Source organism: Mirounga angustirostris, unplaced genomic scaffold (assembly GCF_029215605.1).
Source record: "Mirounga angustirostris isolate CCGP_5_RB_7025 unplaced genomic scaffold, mMirAng1.0.hap1 SCAF_6, whole genome shotgun sequence".
Classification (NCBI taxonomy): domain Eukaryota; kingdom Metazoa; phylum Chordata; class Mammalia; order Carnivora; family Phocidae; genus Mirounga; species Mirounga angustirostris.
The window spans coordinates 28,203,615-28,223,919 of record NW_026991714.1 but is presented as its reverse complement, the minus strand read 5'-3'; the positions used below and the strand labels follow the sequence as shown (position 1 = coordinate 28,223,919).

The 20,305-nt window shown below is 40.9% G+C and overlaps 1 protein-coding gene and 1 non-coding gene across 4 annotated transcripts in view; both read left to right on the top strand.

The window, feature by feature from the left end:
• IPO9 (importin 9) overlaps window positions 1-20,305 on the top strand; it is a 62,855-nt gene that overhangs the window by 37,752 nt on the left and 4,798 nt on the right. For 2 of the 3 annotated variants that reach the window (XM_045877044.3, XM_064594019.1), the window contains 7 exons: window positions 1,059-1,218; window positions 14,472-14,698; window positions 16,721-16,869; window positions 17,388-17,516; window positions 18,258-18,533; window positions 18,795-18,961; window positions 19,578-19,711. In XM_045877044.3, coding sequence (XP_045733000.1) covers window positions 1,059-1,218; window positions 14,472-14,698; window positions 16,721-16,869; window positions 17,388-17,516; window positions 18,258-18,533; window positions 18,795-18,961; window positions 19,578-19,711 — 1,242 coding nt within the window. The remainder of the gene's footprint in view (window positions 1-1,058; window positions 1,219-14,471; window positions 14,699-16,720; window positions 16,870-17,387; window positions 17,517-18,257; window positions 18,534-18,794; window positions 18,962-19,577; window positions 19,712-20,305) is intronic. The other variant, XM_045877046.3, reaches the window with a different exon arrangement.
• LOC123847259 (small nucleolar RNA SNORA42/SNORA80 family) lies at window positions 1,391-1,523 on the top strand. Its single transcript, XR_006791499.1, has one exon. It is a non-coding gene; the product is annotated as a small nucleolar RNA SNORA42/SNORA80 family (small nucleolar RNA).

Sequence of the window (20,305 nt, the reverse complement as noted above, 5' to 3'; positions counted from 1 at the left end):
AGAGCCATGGTGTCACACATCAGATCACCTCTGGAAAACTCCACTGTATATTTAAGAAAGAATGAGAATGAAAAAGATGGATCATATCTTGGTATCACTATGAAAGTTTTAACTTCGGGACTCCCAGGAGTCCCTGGACCATACTTTGAGTACTGCTATTCTGTATTATATAAATTAGTATGTAATTACCTAACTGGCACAGGTTGTTAGGTTCTGTTCAATAATTCTCATCAACTACATGTTTACAGGTAACTAAGGTAAGCCCTGTGATAAGCTGATTAAGTATAGTCCCTGTCTTCAAGCAGCTTATAATAGGTGGGGGGTGGGGTAGACATTCTTACACAGGTGGCTAGAATATCCAACAAAATATGTAAGAATATGTAAGAAAGCTAAAGACTAGCACAGAGATAGTTAGGATTACTTCAGCGTAAGATCAGTTGGATGATGCAAGTAGAGGTGAATGTCTTGGCTTATATACAAAGCACAGAAATGGCAAGGTAAGATGCAAGTTGCTGGGAGGGGTGTGTGCTTGAGTTTAGAACACATAAAAGGAAATCATCGATAATGCTAAAGTTCCTGATCATAGGGGGCCTTGAATATAATGCTTAACTAAAATGGTCTTTGTTTGGTAGACTATGGAATTTATTGACAGGTACTAAATAAAAGAATGACAGCTATAATTTATAATGTTTCAGTAGCGGTCCAAGAGTAGGAAAAAACTGGCAATGGAGACATTTAGGGGACTAAGTAGTAGTGCAGGTAAAGGATAATAATGAGAGGTAGGGATGGAAATGAGGGAGGTAAGTCTTTTTAGCCTAAGAATATTCAAGATCTGCTTTGCAACAACTAGTGAAAAGCGAAACTGGGAAAATGATTCTGTACCATAGGTTGAACATTTGCTTTTATCTGGTAAGATCATCCTTTTTCCTTAATTAAGTTGTATATATTATGTAGTATCCAGTTACTGTGACAAGTTGAGGATGGAGGTGGGAAAGGAGGAAGGGCAAGTAACAGAAACTTTTATTGTCCAACCCCTAATTGCTCTCTCTTCCTCCCAGTGTCTCCTTTTCTCTTGGGCCGGGCACTTTGGGCTGCCAGTCGGTTTACTGTTGCTATGTCCCCTGAATTGATCCAGCAGTTTCTACAGGCAACAGTTAGTGGTCTTCATGAGACACAGCCCCCATCAGTTCGAATTTCTGCCGTGAGAGCCATCTGGGGGTGAGTACACCACCTTAGGGTGGTAAGAGCTATTTTAAGAGAAAGTTTCTCAGAGTAGAAGTCCCAAACAGCATTTGGCCAGTGGGTTATGTTGCTTGGAAATTTCTGATGAAGATCTCCTACCAAATGGCAAATGGACGGGAAAAAAACATATCAAGAACATGGCTTCTATGCATGGGTTTGGATTTATGGTAGGCTCGTCCCTCTGGGCCTCTCATAGTGCCCCATGCCAGAGCAAACTGTGGCCCCGAACCATTGCCTGGCCTCTGCCATAGGCTGCGGGCACTGAAGTGGGTTGCACAGTGAAAAGAGAAAACAGAAAAAAAAAAAGAAACAATGTGGCTTCTTTGAGTCCCAGTAGATCTTGTTCCCTTTTGTTCCTCATTCGTTTAAAATTCACTCCAGCTCTGGAAACATCTAGACCAACTCCCTTTCTTAGAAAGGTGAAGAATTGAGGGATAAATAACTTGCATAGGGTTGTAATTGAAGAATTATAGAAGCATGATTAGAGCCCAGGTCCTTTTGTTGATTGATTTCCCTGTTTCAGAGACTAAATTTGGGATAATGAGGCCTAGAAATACTGCTTATTTTCTACTAGTTTTACCTCCGTTTTTCACAGCTAATATACTAGTGGCTCAACTAGTCATTTATTTATATTCCTACCAAGATCAGAGGGAGTATTGTTTTTTTGTTTTGTTTTGTTTTGTTTTAAAGATTTTATTTATTTATTTGAGAGAGAATGAGAGACAGAGAGCACGAGAGGGAAGAGGGCAGAGGGAGAAGCAGACCCCCCGCTGAGCAGGGAGCCCGATGTGGGACTCGATCCCGGGACTCCAGGATCATGACCTGAGCCGAAGGCAGTCGCTTAACCAACTGAGCCACCCAGGCGCCCGGGAGTATTGTTGTTTTAAGAAATATTTTAAAGTCCAAACTTAAAAATCTCAATCGAATTCTAAAAACTACCTAAAATCCTAAAAATACAAAATTCATCTTCTACCTACTGGTGCTCTCTTCTTTTGAAGTAGAGATTGAGATGCTCTGCATTATTATATATGTCTTTAGAAAGCATTGAGGGGAAATAGTGTATGCAGGATGGCAGAATAAGATGCCTGTCGCTTGTATCCCTCCCTCAACAACAATAACTTGGCATCTATTGGTGGACAACAGTGCCTTTGTGGGAGCTGTGAGACCCAGAGAGGAGACTGAAACCCCAGGGCTGTCCAAGAACAAGGAGAGCCTTTTTTTTTTTTTTTTTTTTTTTTTAAGAGTAGAGTGGAAGGTAGAATTGACATGGGGGACACAGGAAGAAGAGCAGATTTTTTAAAATTAATTAATTAATTTATTTATTTATCTATTAGGGAGACAGTGAGAGAGGGAACACAAGCAGGGGGACGGGAGAGGGAAAAGCAGGCTCCCCGCCGAGCAGGGAGCCCAATGTGGGGCTCCTGACCCGAGCCGAAGGCAGACGCCCAACAGCTGAGCCACCCAGGCGCCCCAAGGAGAGCCATTTTGAGAAGTCAGGCCCACACCCAGCAGCAGATGTATCAACCCTAGTCCTGGCTGTAGCCCCAGACACAGCTCCATGCCCTTAAGGGCTTGGATTCTATCACCAGCACCACACGTCAAGTACCTGGGAGGATCTTACCCAGCTGTGTGTTGGAGAATAGGAATACAGACCTTAGTCCCAGCTGCAGACCCTGAAATAGTCCATGAACTGGCTCCACCCCCTCTCAGCTGTGGTCCAGGAACCCCTGGAGAACACAGATTTAGACAATCAGCCAAAGATGAAAGAGCCTTTTTGGAAGTTCGGGAGTCCAGCAGAGAGATTCCAGCATAGCACTGGAGCCAAAGAAATCCAAGACTGGACAGTTTAAAGGGGTCAGTCAGTAAAGACTGGAAGAAGTAACCGTTACTTCAAATGTGAAGACCTGCAACACAAGAAAGACTTCAAGGAACATGAAAAATCAAGGAAACGTGACACCACAAAAGGAGCACAATAATTTTCCAGTAACTGAGCCCAAACACGGAGATCTGTGATATACCTGATAAAGAATCCAAAATAACTGTTTTAAGGAGCTCAGTGAGCTACAAGAAAACACAAAAAACAATTCAATGAAATCAGAAAAACAATACAGAAACATAATGAGAAGTTCAACAAAGAAATAGAAATCATGAAAAAGAACCAAGCAGAAATTCCAGAGGTGAAGAATACAATGAATGAAATAAAAAATGCAACAGAGACCATCGAAAGCAGAACAACTCAAGAGGAAGAAAAAAACCTGTGGAAAAGAAGACAGGACCTTTGAAATTATCCACTCAAGGAGGGCAAAGAATAAGGAACGAAAAAGAATGTAGAAAACCTATGTGAACTTCAGGATACCATTAGGAGAAACCATCTGTGAATTATTGGAGCTCCGGAAGGAGAAGAGAGGTAGAAGGGGGCAGAAAGCTTAAAGAAACAACATCTGAGAATGTCCCAAATCTGAAGAGAGATTGTACATCCATGTTCATGAAGCTAATATTTCACCCCAAAATTTCAAATTCAAAATGATCTTCTCCAACATACATTATAATAAAACTATCAATTAGTTAAAAAAAAATTGTCTAAAATCAGATGACTTTTAAAGCAGCAAGAGAAAAATATTTCTCTCATGTAAGGAAATCCCTATAAGACTGTCAGCTGACTGCAGCAGAAACCCTGCAGGCCGGGAGAGAGTGGCATGATATGTTAAAAGTGCTGAAAGAAAAAACTGTCAACCAAGAATACGCAGCAAAGATGTCCTTCAGGAATGAAGGCAAGATACAGTCTCTCAAACAAAGCTGAGGGAATTCTTCACTACTAGGCCTACCTTACAAGAAATGCTGAAAGAATTCTTAAAGCTGAAATGAAATTAATAATATGAAGTATACAACACACTGATAAAGATAAGTATATAATCAAATTCAGAATACCCTAATTCTGTAATCTGGCAGTGTGTTAACCACTTATCTCTAAAGGTTAAGGGACAAAAGTATTGAAAATAGCTAGCTAAATAATTTAATGAATATATAATATAAAAAGTTAAATTGTATCAAAAACATAAAAGAGGGAATAAAGAGTAGAGCTTTTGTATACAAAGTCATCAGTGTGAAATAAACTGTGATATCTATAAATGTTTTATGTAAGCCTCACAGTAACCACAAAGCAAAAATCTATAATAGACAACAGAATCAGAGCATTCCACTATGGGAAATAATAAATTCACAAAGACAGCAAGAGAGGAAGAAAGGAACAAGGGCGCCTGGGTGGCTCAGTTGTTAAGTGTCTACCTTCAGCTCAGGTCATGATCAGGGAGTCCTGGGATCGAGCCTCACATCGGGCTCCCTGCTCAGCGGGGAGCCTGCTTCTCCCTCTCCCGCTCCCACTGCTTGTGTTCCTTCTCTGGCTGTCTCTCTCTCTGTCAGGTAAATAAAAAATATTTTTAAAAAATAGAAAAGACCCAATTTATATGCTGCTTTTAAGAGACTCACTTCAGGATACACATGCTCAAAATGAGGTGATGGAAAAGCTATTCCATCCAAGTGGAAACCAAAACAGAGCAAGGGTAGCTATATTTTTATCAGATAAAATAGACTTTAGGTCAAAAGCTGTACAAGAGACAGAAAAAAGGTCATTATGTAATGATAAAGGGGTCAATTCATCAAAAAGATATAACATTTGTAAATATATATACATTTGACATTGGAGCACCTAAATATATTAAGCAAATACTAACATCTGAAGGGAGAAATAGACAATAATACAGTAATTGTAGGGGACTTTTAATAACCCACTTTCAACAATGGGTAGATCATCCAAACAGAAATCAATAAGGAAATATTGGATTTGAATTATACTTTTGACTAAATGGACCTACTAGGCATATACAGAACGTCCTATCCAACAGCAGCAGAATACACATTCTTCTCAAGCATCCTCCAGGAAAGGTCATTGTGTTAGGTCACAAAACAAGTCCTAGCAAACTTAAGACTGAAATCATACCAGCTCTCTTCTCCAATCACAGTGAAATAACAGTAGAAATTAATTACAGGAGGAAAACTAAAAAAATTCACAAATACGTGAAAATTAACAAACTCCTAAACAATCAATGGAAAAAGAAATCAATAGAAAAATATCTTGAAACAAAAATGGAAACATACCAAAACTTAAGGGATATAGCAAAACCAGTTTTAGGAGAGTTTATAGAGATAAGTCTGTACATTAAGAAAAAAAAATCTCAAACAACTTTACATCTCAGGAACTAGAAAAAGAAGAACACATTAAGCCCAAAGTTAATAATAGGAAGATCCAAGCAAAAATAAATAGAGACCAGAAAAACCATAGAAAAGACCAGCTAACCTAAGAGCTGTGTTTTTTGAAAACACAAAACCGATAAACTCTAGCTAAGCTAAAAAGAAATGAGAGAAGACTCAAATATAAAATCAGAAATGAGGGGCACCAGGGTGGCTCATTCGGTTAAGCCTCTGACTCTTGGTTTCAGCTCAGGTCATGATCTCAGGGTTGTGAGATTGAGACCCGAATCCGGGCGCTGTGCTCAGCGGGGAGTCTGCTTGAGGATTCTCTCTGTCCCTCAAGGCCCTGTTTGCACATGTGTGTGCGCCCTCTCTCTCTGTCTCTAAAATAAATAAATCTTGGGTGCCTGGGTGACTCAGTCATTAAGCATCTGCCTTTGGCTCAGGTCATGATCTCAGGATCCTGGGATGGAGCCCTCCTTCGGGCTCCCTGCTCCGCGGGAAGCCTGCTTCTCCCTCTCCCACCCCCCTGCTTGTGTTCCCTTTATCACTGTGTCTCTCTCAAATAAATAAATAAAATCTTAAAAAATAAATTAATTAAATAAATCTTTTTAAAAAATCAGAAATGAACGAGACATTGTAACTGATACCACAGAAAGGCAAAGGATCATAAGAGACTACTATGAACAATTATATGCCAACAAATTGGATAACCTAGAAAAAATGGAGAAATTCCTAGAAACATACAGCTTATCAAGACTGAATTGTGACAAAATAGATAATTTGAACAGACTTTAGCAGGTAAGATTATTGGATCAGTAATCAAAAACTTCCCATAAAAGAAAAGCCCAGGGCGCCTGGGTGGCTTAGTTGGTTAAGCTACTGCCTTCGGCTCAGGTCATGATCCTGGAGTCCCAGGATCGAGTCCCGCATCGGACTCCCTACTCAGCAGGGAGTCTGCTTCTCCCTCTGATCCTCCCCCCCTCTCATGCTCTCTCTCTGTCTCATTCTCTCTGTCAAATAAATAAATAAAATCTTTAAAAAAAAAAAAAAAGAAAGAAAAGCCCAGGACCAAATGATTTCACTGGTGAATTCTACCAAACATTTAAAGAAGAATTAATACAAATCTTGCTCAGACTTTTCCAAAAAAAACTAAAGAGGGGTGCCTGGGTGGCTCAGTCGTTAAATGCCTGCCTTTGGCTCAGGTCATGATCCCAGGGTCCTGGGATCGAGCCCCGCATTGGGCTCCCTGCTCAGCCGGGAGCTTGCTTCTCAACCTCTCCCACTCCCCCTGCTTGTGTTCCCTCTCTCGCTGTCTCTCTCTCTGTCAAATAAATAAATAAAATATTAAAAAAAAAAAAAAAAACTAAAGATGAAGGAGCACTTCCAAACATTTTATGAAGTCAGCATTACCCAGACAAAGACAGTAGAAGAAAACTACAGGCCCCAATATCCCTGATGAATATAGATGCAGAAATCCCCAACAAAATAGGAGGAAACCAAATTCAATAGTACATTAAAAGGATCACAACTATGATCAAGTGGCATTTATCCCTGAGATACAAGGATGGTTCAACATATGTAAACCAATAAATGTGATATACTACTTAATAGAATGAAAGATAAAAATGATAGGATTAGCTCAGTAGATTCAGTAAAAGCATTAACAAAATTCAGTATCCATTCAGGATAAAAACTCTCAACACAGTGAATATAGTAGGAACACACCTTAACACAATAGAGACCAACTATGAGAAACCCACAGCTAACATCATACTGAACAATGAAACTGCAAGTTTTTCCTTTAAGACCAAGAATAAGACAAGAATGTCCACTCTCACCATTCCTGTTCAACATAGTAATGGAAGTTTTAGCTAAAGCAGTTAGGAAAGGAAAGGCATCCAAATTAGAAAGGAAGACATAAAATTGTGTCTATTTGCAGTTGACACATGGTATTATATATAGAAAACCCTAAAAACTCCACCAAAAAACTGTTAGAATTAATCCAGTAAATTTACAGGATACAAAATACACAAAAATCAGTTGCATTTCTAATAATGAACTTTGAGAAAATTTTAAAACAATGTTATTTATAATTGCATCAAAAACAATAAAATACCAAGAATAAATTTAACCAAGTAGATTAAAGATCTGTACACTGAAGAGGTGCCTGGTGGGTTGCTCAGTTGATTAAGCATCTGACTTCAGCTTGGATCAGGATCTCAGGGTCCTGGGGCTGAGCGGGGAGTCTGCTTCTCCCTCTCTTTCTGCCCCCCCCCACTTGTGCACGCACGCTCGCTCGCTCTCTCTCTCAAATAAAATCTTTTTTTTAAAAAGAGATCTGTACACTGAAAACTATAAGACATTGAGGAAAGAGATTGAAGAAAACACAAATAAGATGGAAAGTTAATTCCATCCTCATGCATTAGAAGTATTAATGTTATTAAAATTTTCACACTCCTGAAAACAATCTACAGATTCATTGCAATTCCTATTAAAACTCCCAGTGGCAGACAGTCTTAAACTTTGTATGGAATCACAAAAGACCTTGAATGGTCAAAGCAATCTTGAGAAAGAACAAAACTGGAGGCTTCACACTCCCTGATTTCAAACTATATTAAAAAACTATAGTAGTAATCAAAACAGTATGGTATTGGCATAAGACAGATACATAGATCGGTGGAACAGAATGTAGAGCCTGGGAGTAAACCTACACATATATGGTCAGTTGATGTACAACAAAGGAGCCAGAAGTGTACAATGGGGAAAGAACAGTCTCTTCAATGAATGGTGTTGGGAAAACTGGTCAGCCATATCCAAAAGAGTGAAACTGAACCTTAATCTTATACCATACACCAAAGTCAACTCAGAATGGATTAAAAATTTGAACACAAGAGTGGGCGCCTGGGTGGCTCAGTTGGTTAAGCGACTGCCTTCGGCTCAGGTCATGATTCTGGAGTCCCTGGATCGAGTCCCGCATCGGGCTCCCTGCTCGGCAGGGAGTCTGCTTTGCCCTCTGACCCTATCCCCTCTCATGTGTTCTCTCTCTCTCATTCTCTCCTCTCAAATAAATAAATAAATAAAATCTTAAAAAAAAAAAAAAAAAAAATTTGAACACAAGACCTAAAACCATGAAACTCCTAGAAGAAAACATAGAAGTTAAGATCCTTGGTATTGGTTTTGGCAGTGCTTTTTTGAGTTTGACACCAAGAACTAAGGCAACAAAAGCAAAAATAAATAAGTGGGACTACATCAAGCCGAAAAGCTTGTGCACAGCAAAGGAAGCCATCAAGAAAATGAAAAGGCAACCTACAAGATAGGAGAAAATGTTTGTAAATCATTATATCTAATAGGGGAGTAATATTCTAAATATATTTTAAAAAACAATAGCAGATTAACATAATAAAAAATTTTTTAAAAACGCTCAAGGATTAAAAAAAAAACCTCAATAGCAAATAAAACAGTCCAGTTAAAAAATGGCACAGAAACTGAATATACACTTTTCTAAAGAAGACCTATAAGTGGCCAACAGGTAAATGAAAATGTACTCAACATCTCTAATTATCAGGGAAATGCAAATCAAAACCACAATGAGATAACACCTCACACATGTTAGAATGGCTGTCATCCAAAACAACAGTGTATTTTGTTATCCAGAATAACAAGTGTAGGGGTGCCTGGGTGGCTCAGTCGTTAAGTGTCTGCCTTCGGCTCGGGTTATGATCCCAGGGTCCTGGGATCGAGCCCTGCATCAGGCTCCCTGCTCAGCGGGAAGCCTGCCTCTCCCTCTCCCACTCCCCCTGCTTGTGTTCCCTCTCTCGCTGTGTCTCCGTCTGTCAAATAAATAAATAAAATCTTTAAAACAAAAAACAAAATAACAAGTGTTGATGAGGATGTGGAGAAAAGGGAACCGTAGTACACTGTTGGTGGTGGGAATGTCTATTGATTGGTAAAGCAGTATATGAAAAACAGTATGGAGTTTCCTCAAAAATTTTAAATAGAACTACCATTTCATTTAACAATCCCAGTTTTGGGTAAATATCCAAAGGACATGAAAACAGGATCTAGCCTAGAAGAGATTGCAGTGCCATGTTCATTGCTTGTTATTTACAGTAGCCAACATATGGGAACAGCCTAAGTGTGTGTCAGCAGATGAAGGGATAAAGATGTGGTATACATATGCATGGAATAATATTTAGCTGTGAGAAAGAAGGAACTGCCATTTGCAGCAACAGGAATGGATCTTGAAGGCATCATGCTAAGTGAAAAAAGCCACACAGAGAAAGACAAATAGTGCATGGTATCATTTATATCTAGAATCTAAAAATAAACTAATTCTCGTTTAAAAAGAAAGCAGTGGGGTGCCTGGGTGGTTCTGTCAGTTGTGTGTCTGACTCTTGATTTCGGTTTGGGTCATGATCTCAGGGTCTTGGGATTGAGCTCTGTTATGGACTCTGGGCTTAGTGTGGAGTCTGCATGTCCCTCTCCCTCTGCTTCTCCCACCACTCGGGTTCATTCTCTCTCTCTCCTTCTAATAAATAAAATCTTAAAAAAAAAAAAAAAAAGCAGAAAGTGATTGCTGGAGGGTGGGGGTTTAGGGAGAGGTTAATAAAACGGTACACACTCTCCTCTGTAAGATGAACAAAATCAGATCTAATATAAAACTGATTAAGTTGATAACACTTTATTATATAATTGGAATTTGTTAGAGAATAGAACCTAAATTTTCTCACACACAAAAAAAATGGATGTGTTAACAAATGGGATGAGGAACTTTCACAGTGTGTGTGTATATCAAATCACAGCAATGTATACTTTAAATATCTTACAGTGGTATATGTAATTATACCTCAATAAAGCTGAAAAAAATTAAGTTAAAAATTTTAAGTTGATTTGTTCATAAATTTATAATCAGAAAAATGTGAAGAAAACTTAAGAATAATGTTAAGTCTCTGACTACATGGGCAGTGATTTACTTGAAAGGTGAAGCAAACCTCTGGAAAGGTGACCAAAGCTTTGTACACCAGGGAAATGGACACTTATACATGTTTATAAAATTTAAAAGAAAGTTTAATCTAAAAAAAAAATTTATATAATGTATCAAAGGCTGGATCCCTTGACCACATCTGTGGATCCCAGGTTAGAAACTGTCTGTGAAGGGATCCTAGCTATTCTTTTCTTCACAGCCAGGATTCTCCAGTTGATCATTTCCCTATTCAGTTTCCCAACCATTTACGGTCTGGCTTAAGTCCTTATCACATTACTGAAACTGTTCTTTCTGATGTCACTAGCAACCTATTAATGACCATCACACCACCTTTGCTTTTCTTTTGTCCTGGTTTTAATTTATTCTTCCATGTCATAATATGTATCATTGCAAACTGTCCGAAATCATTTTAAGTATCTGAAAATAAACACATCCACTACTGAACTTACTGTTGACCGCCTCCAAGCCTGCCCTACCTGTATTCTCTGTTTTAGTAGAAGAAATCAGTACTTTTTTTTTTTTTTATTAAGAAATTGGTACCTTTAGATTTTATGCTTAAAGAGATTTTGTATCCCCTGTTTTAGTAAAAGTGGAGATCCCAGATCTCTGCCTTTTAGGTCTTGGTTCCTTAGCTTTTCATCTCTTCTCTCCTACTACTACTAGCCTAGCTTGTATTCTCAACTTCTTGTAGCCTGAATTGCTGCTATAGCTTCCTAATTGATATCTCTGCTCCAGCCTCCACTATAGCAATCCGTAGTATTTTAGCTGTCTAACTGTTCTTTCTAAAATAGAAACCTGAGGGGCGCCTGGGTGGCTCAGTCGGTTAAGCGTCTGCCTTCGGCTCAGGTCATGATTCCAGGGTCCTGGGATCGAGCTCCACATCGGGCTCCTGGCTCAGCGGGGACCCTGTTTCTCCCTCTCCCTATGCCTCCCCCCTGCTCATGCTCTCTCTCTCTCTATCTCTGTGTCTCAAATGAATAAATAAAATCTTTTAAAAAAAAATTAAATAAATAAATAAATAAGAAACCTGATAGTTTTGCTCCTGTAAATGAAATTCTACTCGTTCCAGTTGTGTTCTTCAAACTGAGATACAGGTACCCCAGAACAAAGTCCTAGTATGCCGGCTGATACGTGAAACCACAGGATAAATCTATAGCATCTTCCTGGAGCTTCAGTTTTGCTTGAAGACTTTCGGGGAGGGCAAAGAAGGTATTAGAAATAATTTGTAAAAAAAAGTTTGAGATACACTGGCTTCCAAAATAAAATCTAGCCTCCCTTAGTGTGGCATACAAGATCCCATATGATCTAAGCAGATAATGTGATCTCCATGATCTACCAGACTGTATAGTTTCAAGTTCATCAGAAGAGCAAAGTAACTGTAAATCCTTAGAGTGGAGAAGCAAGAGGACGAGGTAGAGCACAACTGAGTACCAGTAGAGAGATGGGTGCAAAACCTGGTTTGAGAGTTGAGAGCTGACCAAGGCCAGATGACAGATCAGCTCTTAAGGAAAAGTTAGATACAGAGCAAGGTAGAGTTGAAAATCAAGATGTTATGGACCAAAAAACAAAAAGTCTGGGGCTCCTGGGTGGCTCAGCTGGTTAAGTGTACGACTCGTGATTTCGGCTCAGGTCATGATCTCATGGGTTGTGGGACCTGCTTGTCCCTCTCGCTCTGCTCCTCCATCCACTCGCCCACTCTCTCTCTCTCAAATAAGTGAATAAATATTATTTTAAAAGTCTATGGACAAATCTGAGAGATCAAAGCCCACAGTTTCACTGTTCATTATGGACCTTTGAACCCAGCATCTGACACAACTAACATGGTTATAAGCCACTTAAAAAAAATTTAGGAAAAAACATTTATTGAGTACCTGGGGAGGGCCTTGTTTCTGTACTAGGTTCTTTTAACATAGAGAAACAGCGTTTTTATTGACTTTTATTGCTATTCTGAAGATAAATGAAAGTAAAAACTTAAACAGTATGTCTTTAATAATTATATTCCATTGGACATGGTAAGCAGCACTCAGTAAATATTGATTGAATAAGAGGTGAATAAGTTAAAACTATGTATAGAAAACTTTAAACCCTATAAATATTATATGAATTTTAGTACACAATTTTCTACTGTACACAGATATTATACAAATTTATTGCATAGAATGTCTATACAAATTGATCTCATTTTAGGATGCAAAATACTCCAAAAAGTACAAAATTTTTATAACATGAAAGGTAAATAATCTCCTACTAAATAACAGTTGTGTTAGAAAAGATGTTAAAAAAACTAACTGTTGGGGGGGCGCCTGGGTGGCTCAGTCGTTGGGCGTCTGCCTTCGGCTCGGGTCATGGTCACGGGGTCCTGGGATCGAGCCCCACATCAGGCTCCCTCCTCTGTGGGAAGCCTGCTTCTCCCTCTCCCACTCCTCCTGTTTGTGTTCCCTCTCTCGCTGTGTCTCTCTCTGTCAAATAAATAAAATCTTAAAAAAAAAAAATATTGGGATGCCTAGGTGGCTCAGTCAGTTAAGTATCTGCCTTCTGCTCAGGTCATGATCCCAGGGTCCTGGGATGGAGCCCCACGCAGGCTCTCTGCTTGGTAGGGCACCTGCTTCTCCCTTTCCCTCTGCCTGCTTGTGCTCTCTCTCTGTCAGATAAATAAATAAAATCTTAAAAAAAAAAAAAAAAAAGAATCAGATGCTGAACTAAGCCACCCAAGTGCCCCCAAATATTTACAGGGTTTTTGTTTTTTGTTGTTGTTTTGTTTTAAAGATTTATTTATTTGTCAGAGAGAGCACAGGCAGAGGAAGAAGCAGGCTCCCTGCTGAGCCACCCAGGCGCTCCTGACTTTTTTTTTTTTTTTTAGGATTTATTTTTTGGAGAGAGAGAGCACGAGTGGGAAGGGCAGAGGGATAGAGAATCCGAAACATACTCCGCTCTGAGCCCAGAGCCTGATGCGGGGCTCGATCTCACGACTGTGAGATCACTACCTGAGCTGAAACCAGGAGTCAGAGACACTCAACCAACTGAGCCACTCACAGCCTCCCCCACAATCCTGTTTTTGTTTTGTCTAGGTTTTTTTTTTAAGATTTATTTAAGGCATCTGACTCTTGATTTTGGCTCAGGTCATGATCTCAGGGTGATGGGATCGAGCCCCTCATTGGGCTCTGTGCTCGGGAGTCTGCTTCTCCCTCTCCCTCTGCTCCTCCCCCGACCCTCTCTCTCTCAAATAAATAAATTTTAAAAGTCTTAAAACCACTGTAACGGGCGCCTGGGTGGCTCGGTTAAGCGACTGCCTTCGGCTCAGGTCATGATCCTGGAGTCCCTGGATCGAGTCCTGCATTGGGCTCCCTGCTCGGCAGGGGGTCTGCTTCGTCCTCTGACCTTATCCCCTCTCATGTGTTCTCTCTCATTCTCTTCTCTCTCAAATAAATAAATAAAATCTTTAAAAAAAAAAAAAAAAAACCACTGTAACTATTTGAAAAATAACAGGAATATATAAAAATCTGAAGGATGTGATTAAAGCAGTAATCTGAGGAATTATAAAGCATTTAATTAACATCTTAATTTGAATATAATGATATGACAGTGGGAGAGGGATGAAAGTTTAAAATAGAAAAAAAACAAAGCAGAAATAAATTAGCATAGAGATGGTGGTGCTGATGTTTACAAAATATGCCCCAGAAAGATGTAAAAACTAACTCTACAAGTAGCTTCATAAAGCTATACACATATGGGGCTCCTGGGTGGCTCAGTCGTTAAGCATCTGCCTTCGGCTTGGGCTCCCTGCTCCACGGGAAGCCTGCTTCTCCCTCTCCCACTTCCCCTGCTTGTGTTCCCTCTCGCTGTCTCTCGCTGTCAAAATAAATAAATAAAATCTTTAAAAAAAAATAAAGCTACACATATAAATGCTGTAATCTGTCATAGTGAATAGAAGAACCAGGAATTAAGAGATCCACCTGTGAGTAATGCTTGCTTCTCTCTCTCTCTCTCTCTCTAGTTATTGTGACCAACTAAAAGTCTCAGAGAGTACCCACGTGCTTCAGCCCTTCCTCCCCAGTATCCTGGATGGCTTAATTCACCTAGCAGCCCAGTTCAGCTCAGAGGTCCTCAACCTGGTGATGGAGACCCTGTGCATCGTTTGTACAGTAGACCCAGAGTTCACAGCAAGCATGGAAAGCAAAATCTGCCCCTTCACCATCGCCATTTTCCTGAAGTACAGTAACGGTATGCACCAGGACTGTGTGTGGATGAAGGACACCAAAGGGAAGGTGATGGCTGGTGAATTTAGGTGAAACTTTTCCCTGCGTCTGATGATCTTAAGCATCAGAAGCAAAGAATAGCTTTCACTCAGCAAAGAGGAGAGCCATACTGGAGCTACAGGAACACCAAAAAGTAGAGTAGCTATTCCTGTTACTTTGACCTGCAGTCAGAACTGGGGAAAAAGACAACGAGTAAAGGGTTAGCAGGCAAGAGGTACAATTCAGAACTTTAACAATCAAGTAGGAAATTGAGCGACTACATCAAAATCCTCCTAAAAGAAGAGGCTTACAGCTATAATGTGGAAAGATACTGAAGAATGACACATGCGAAGGGTTACAAACAGTAGGGTTCATCACATGGCTTTTGTAGTAGCAAAAATTTAGAAGTAATAAAAAAGATTAATTATATGCCCCAGAAAGATGTAAAGTGTAATACCATGCATCCTCTAAAAATCAAACTTGAAAGGAAAGTTAAAGCCATGGGAAAGTGCTCACATTATAAGAAGAGAATAGAGGGTTTTCCAAACTGCATAGAATATAATCCCAAGGGGCGCCTGGGTGGCTCAGTTGGTTAAGCGACTGCCTTCAGCTCAGGTCATGATCCCAGGGTCCTGGGATCGAGCCCCGCATCAGGCTCCCTGCTTGGCCGGAAGCCTGCTTCTCCCTCTCCCACTCCCCCTGCTTGTGTTCCCTCTCACGCTGTCTCTCTCTCTCTCTCTCTCTGTCAATTAAATAAATAAATAAATAAAATCTTTAAAATATATATATATATAATCCCAAGTTTGGGGTTTGTTTTAGACAAATTATAGATAACATATATTAAAAAAATATCGGAAGAAAATACATCAAAATGTTAAGGGTAGGTCTCTCTAGGTGGTGGAATTCCAGGTGTTTTCTTTCCTTGAATACTTCCCTACATTTTAAGTTTTTCATTAGTGAGTATGTATTATTAACAACACTTTACTTGTGTAATGCTTCGTTACCAGAGAAAATATTGAGGATATTTGTTTTTATAGAGGAAGCGCCAATATTGAAATACAGGATATGTAGAGGTAGGAGTTATATAATATGACATCATACTAAACATTTTATTTGATTTGCTTTTTCACTTAAAGTGTGTCCTGAAGGGACACCTGGGTGGCTCAGTAAGTTAAGCATCTATCTTCAGCTCAGGTCATGATCCCAGGGTTCTGGGATCAAGTCCTGCATTGGAGTCTGCTTCTTCCTCTGCCTTTCGCTCCCCCTGCTTGTGCTCTCTCTCTCTGACGAAATAAATAAAATCTTCAAAAAAAAAAAAAAAAAAAAGAATGTATCCTGAAGAGGTTCCACATTGCACTCTTAGGTATCTCTCATTCTCTTCAGCCACCACATAATATTCCATAAAATGGCTGTATCATAATTTGCCTGTTCTGTTAGTGCACCTGTATCTCAAATTGCTAGATTGTTAGCAATTTTTTTTCGAAGCAATGCCACAGTGATCTTTTAACATGTATCTTAGTACACTGCACACTTTCTATTTTTTCCTGCTAGATACAGGAAGAAATATTTCTTAAATAGGTGAAGTAGGTCAAGCCAAAGTTTCATTTCTTCACAAGGCTCTGCCTTGTGAGGGTTTTGCCTTTTGCATTGGAAATGCTTTGGGAGTTCTTTTTTCTATCGTGACTAACCCCTAGGAGATGTATATGATTCCTCTTCAGCATGGGAGAACCTGGCAATGAGTGTTGTGGCAATCTTTGAAACTTTCATGGTCTTCTTAACAAAGTATCAGTGGGGATTTTTTTTTTTCCTTAAGCGTTTGGTTTCATAATCCAGGTTTCATAAGAACAAAAGTCATTAAAGATTTGCCCCAGAAAAAGAGCCAAGTTTCATTTTAGGAGTAGCTATTACTGGCCAGTCTCTGACTTAATGAAACCATGCATACTCTGGCTCTTGCAGAGTACATGCAGACCACTGGGGGGGGGATTCTGTGTTGCCTTATCCACTTCAGATCCTGTCGTCGCCTCGCTGGCCCAAGATATCTTCAAGGAGCTGTCCCAGATTGAAGCCTGTCAGGGCCCAATGCAGATGAGGCTGATTCCCACTCTAGTGAGCATAATGCAGGCCCCAGCAGACAAGATCCCTGCAGGACTGTGTGCGGTAAGTGGCTACAGGGCACCGGTGTGGGCGGAGGTGGAAGAAAAAGAGCGTGCACACGCTCTGCACATGTCACCTGTAGATCGCACCTCGCTGATAGGAAACCAGTGGCATTAGAGATTCATAGGGTGATTTTCCTGGGCTCCTGTGCCCACAGGACAGTGGGTGAGTCTTGAGGCTTTAAGAAAATGGCTCTTGTTGTTCCCGAATTGCCCTCATTGAATTGAAAAGAGTGCTGTTATTACACAGTGCCACTGACCATGTAACCAGAATGTCCACTCCCCGCCGTAAACTGCCCGCCCCCATACCTGAGCAGGCAGTGAGCTATCAGGAGGAGGCTGAGAGCACTGCCTACTATCGAATTAATTCCTTTCCTTCAGAAACTTCATTAATGAAAATTAATGAGCTTTCTTTGGGTTGCTATGTTGTATCCATGCAATAAGGATCTTGGTTGTTGGGCACCCCCGGCCCCCACCCTAGGGGCGGTTCTGATTCTCTCGTTTTCCTCTTCTCTCCTTCAGACAGCCATTGATATCCTGACTACAGTAGTACGGAATACAAAGCCTCCCCTTTCCCAGCTACTCATCTGCCAAGCTTTCCCAGCCGTGGCACAATGCACCCTTCACACAGATGACAATGCCACCATGCAGGTATCTGAGCTGTGGTGACTAGAAGAGGGAAGATCGCTCCCCCCCACCGGCCATGGGCGTATAGTAGCCTGAGAAAGCTGACACAGTCTCATGCTTTTGAGATACAGGTCTCTCAAATCCATATTTAACCGTGGGACCCAGGAACGGTCTGGACTGCAGAAGCCAAGCATTCTCTGCTTTGGGATATGTTGTAATCTTACATATATAAGATTATGTAAGGATGCCAGACATCCTATCCATCTGTATCTGGGTATTGCTATTGTGGATGAGATTACAAACATAGACTTGAAGCTATAAGAAAGTCTTTTCTGACTTAATAAAGTCAGCAAAGTAATAGGCCTTTGGAAATCTCTAAGGAGACAGTGGTTCATATAGCTTTGTCTTTATTCCCATAAAGACCTATAGTGTCCGTAATCATTGCTTACATCTGAAACATGTTTTTCCAGTACTAGAAGTAGATGTTTATGGCTAAAACTTAGTTTACTTGGCCATTATCCCTTGTGATCGGAAATCCGCATTTTTGAGATAGCTGATTAGGTAAAGCAAGGATTGTATAGTGCATGGCTATATCTGTAACAGTAAATTCCTGACTCCAATAGTATGTGCCCACCACAAACCCTGTAGGTTCATTACTCTTATGAGGCATAGGCCTCTAAGAAAAACATTTGCCCATACAGACTGAGGGCCTCCTGACATCTGTCCCCCCGTTGCTAATCTCATTTGCCACCTTTGTCTCCCCAGAATGGTGGAGAGTGCTTGCGGGCCTACGTGTCAGTGACGCTGGAGCAGGTGGCCCAGTGGCACGACGAGCAGGGCCACAATGGGCTGTGGTACGTGATGCAAGTGGTGAGCCAGCTCCTGGACCCCCGTACCTCCGAATTCACTGCGGCCTTTGTGGGTCGCCTCGTCTCCACCCTCATCTCCAAGGCAGGGCAGGAGCTGGGGGAGAACCTGGACCAGATTCTTCGTGCCATCCTCAGTAAGATGCAGCAGGCAGAAACGCTCAGTGTCATGCAGGTAAGAGGACAGTGGGGAACAGGGCTTTCCCAACCTCCAAGTGGTAGAGATGGAAATCAATATACAGGTCCTGAGGTATTTTACTTTGTCTTACTGTCCTTGCAGAACAGTTAAGTAAAATCTGTCTATTCTGGCCCAAGAAATATTGACAAGGAAATCTCCATGTTCTCTATTTCTTGACTGGCCAGCCCCATTCCCTCTCATCTCCAAGTCTCTGAAATTGGTTTCCCTGAAGTAGGTGTCCTTCTTGTTACCTCCTAGTCTCTGATCATGGTGTTCGCTCATCTGGTGCACACTCAGCTGGAACCCCTCTTGGAGTTCCTGTGCAGCCTCCCGGGACCTACTGGCAAACCTGCCCTGGAGTTTGTAATGGCTGAGTGGACAAGCCGACAGCATCTGTTCTATGGACAATATGAGGGCAAAGTCAGGTAGAGCCCATCTTTCTTCTGTGGGCATTCTGCCCTCTCCTTGCATTTCTTCTTTCCCTGACTTGCTTCATTGATTTTTGTTCAACATGTCAGACTGCCCCTTGTATTCCCTTTTCCCTCTATTTCTTTATTGTTAATCGGTGTCTTTGAATAGCTGCCATCTTGAAATTTCCAAAACACAGTCGACACAAAGTACACCATGTTTTTTTTTCCCTCTCTGCTGGCTAGAGATCTTCCTCTGCCACAGACTTCACCCAGCCAAGTACTGCTAGTGGCTTATTCTCCTTTATAAACCCAAGCCTTCTAACCCTGGCTTTGCTAACTTCCTGTCCTCGACTTGCCTCCCACTGGTTCTCATCACCCTGTTGCACCTTCCCGTGTGGCCAGCCATTGTGATCCTTGCCCACCCTAGCTTTGTTCAAGAAGTTCAAAAGTTCTCATTAGCCCATCCTTATGAACACTAAATCCCATTTTCAGCTAGGTTCTCTTATCTCTCCTAATTAGTTGTGAACAATTTTCACCAACGAAGAGAAGAGTCTTAGGACATAATTGCTTATCTCCTTGGAGTGAACTCTAGATGGGTTGCTGATTGACCCTTTTGGCTCTTCCTTGCTAGCTCTGTGGCACTGTGTAAACTGCTCCAGCATGGCATCAATGCAGATGACAAACGGCTACAGGATATCCGCGTGAAGGGAGAGGAGATCTACAGCATGGATGAGGGCATCCGCACCCGCTCTAAGTCAGCCAAAAGTGGGTGATGCTGCTGCCCCTCCAGTCTCCTCCCTAGGGGCTAAATGGGGTGGAAGGCAGGGATGTACTGTGATCTAGATTTTTAAAATACAATTGTTAGTGATGGCTTTGATAAAAAGAATCAGAAAGCTATAGGTAAACAAAGGATCAGAGCATATGGTTCCTCCTTGTTGCTGAAAGTTGGCAAAAACAATCTCAGGGACCCCAACTTCCAGCTTCATTCGGGGGCTCTGATACCCATATCAGCATGTCTTTGTTATCAGATTGCTTTTAGCCTGTGATTTCAGTGATTTGTAGGCAGCGAGTACAAAGCTGCCCCCTTCAGCTGTAGGTTTATAATTACCTATGCTGTTTCTCAAACTGCAAGTCATGGGGACTGGAGTATTGCACTCTATTCAGTTACTTGGTGTCCAAGCTTTATTACCAGCAAAAACCTATCTCTAATTCCTGAACTCTCTTATCTGTCCTAACTTCTGAACTCTTAGAACACCAAGCAGAATGAAGTTATTAAACTTTCAGTCATTCTGTGGCAAGTGGATATGGTCTGGGATGGTGGAAAGCTTGAGGGATGGTGAACTGTGTCTGGTGAGCACT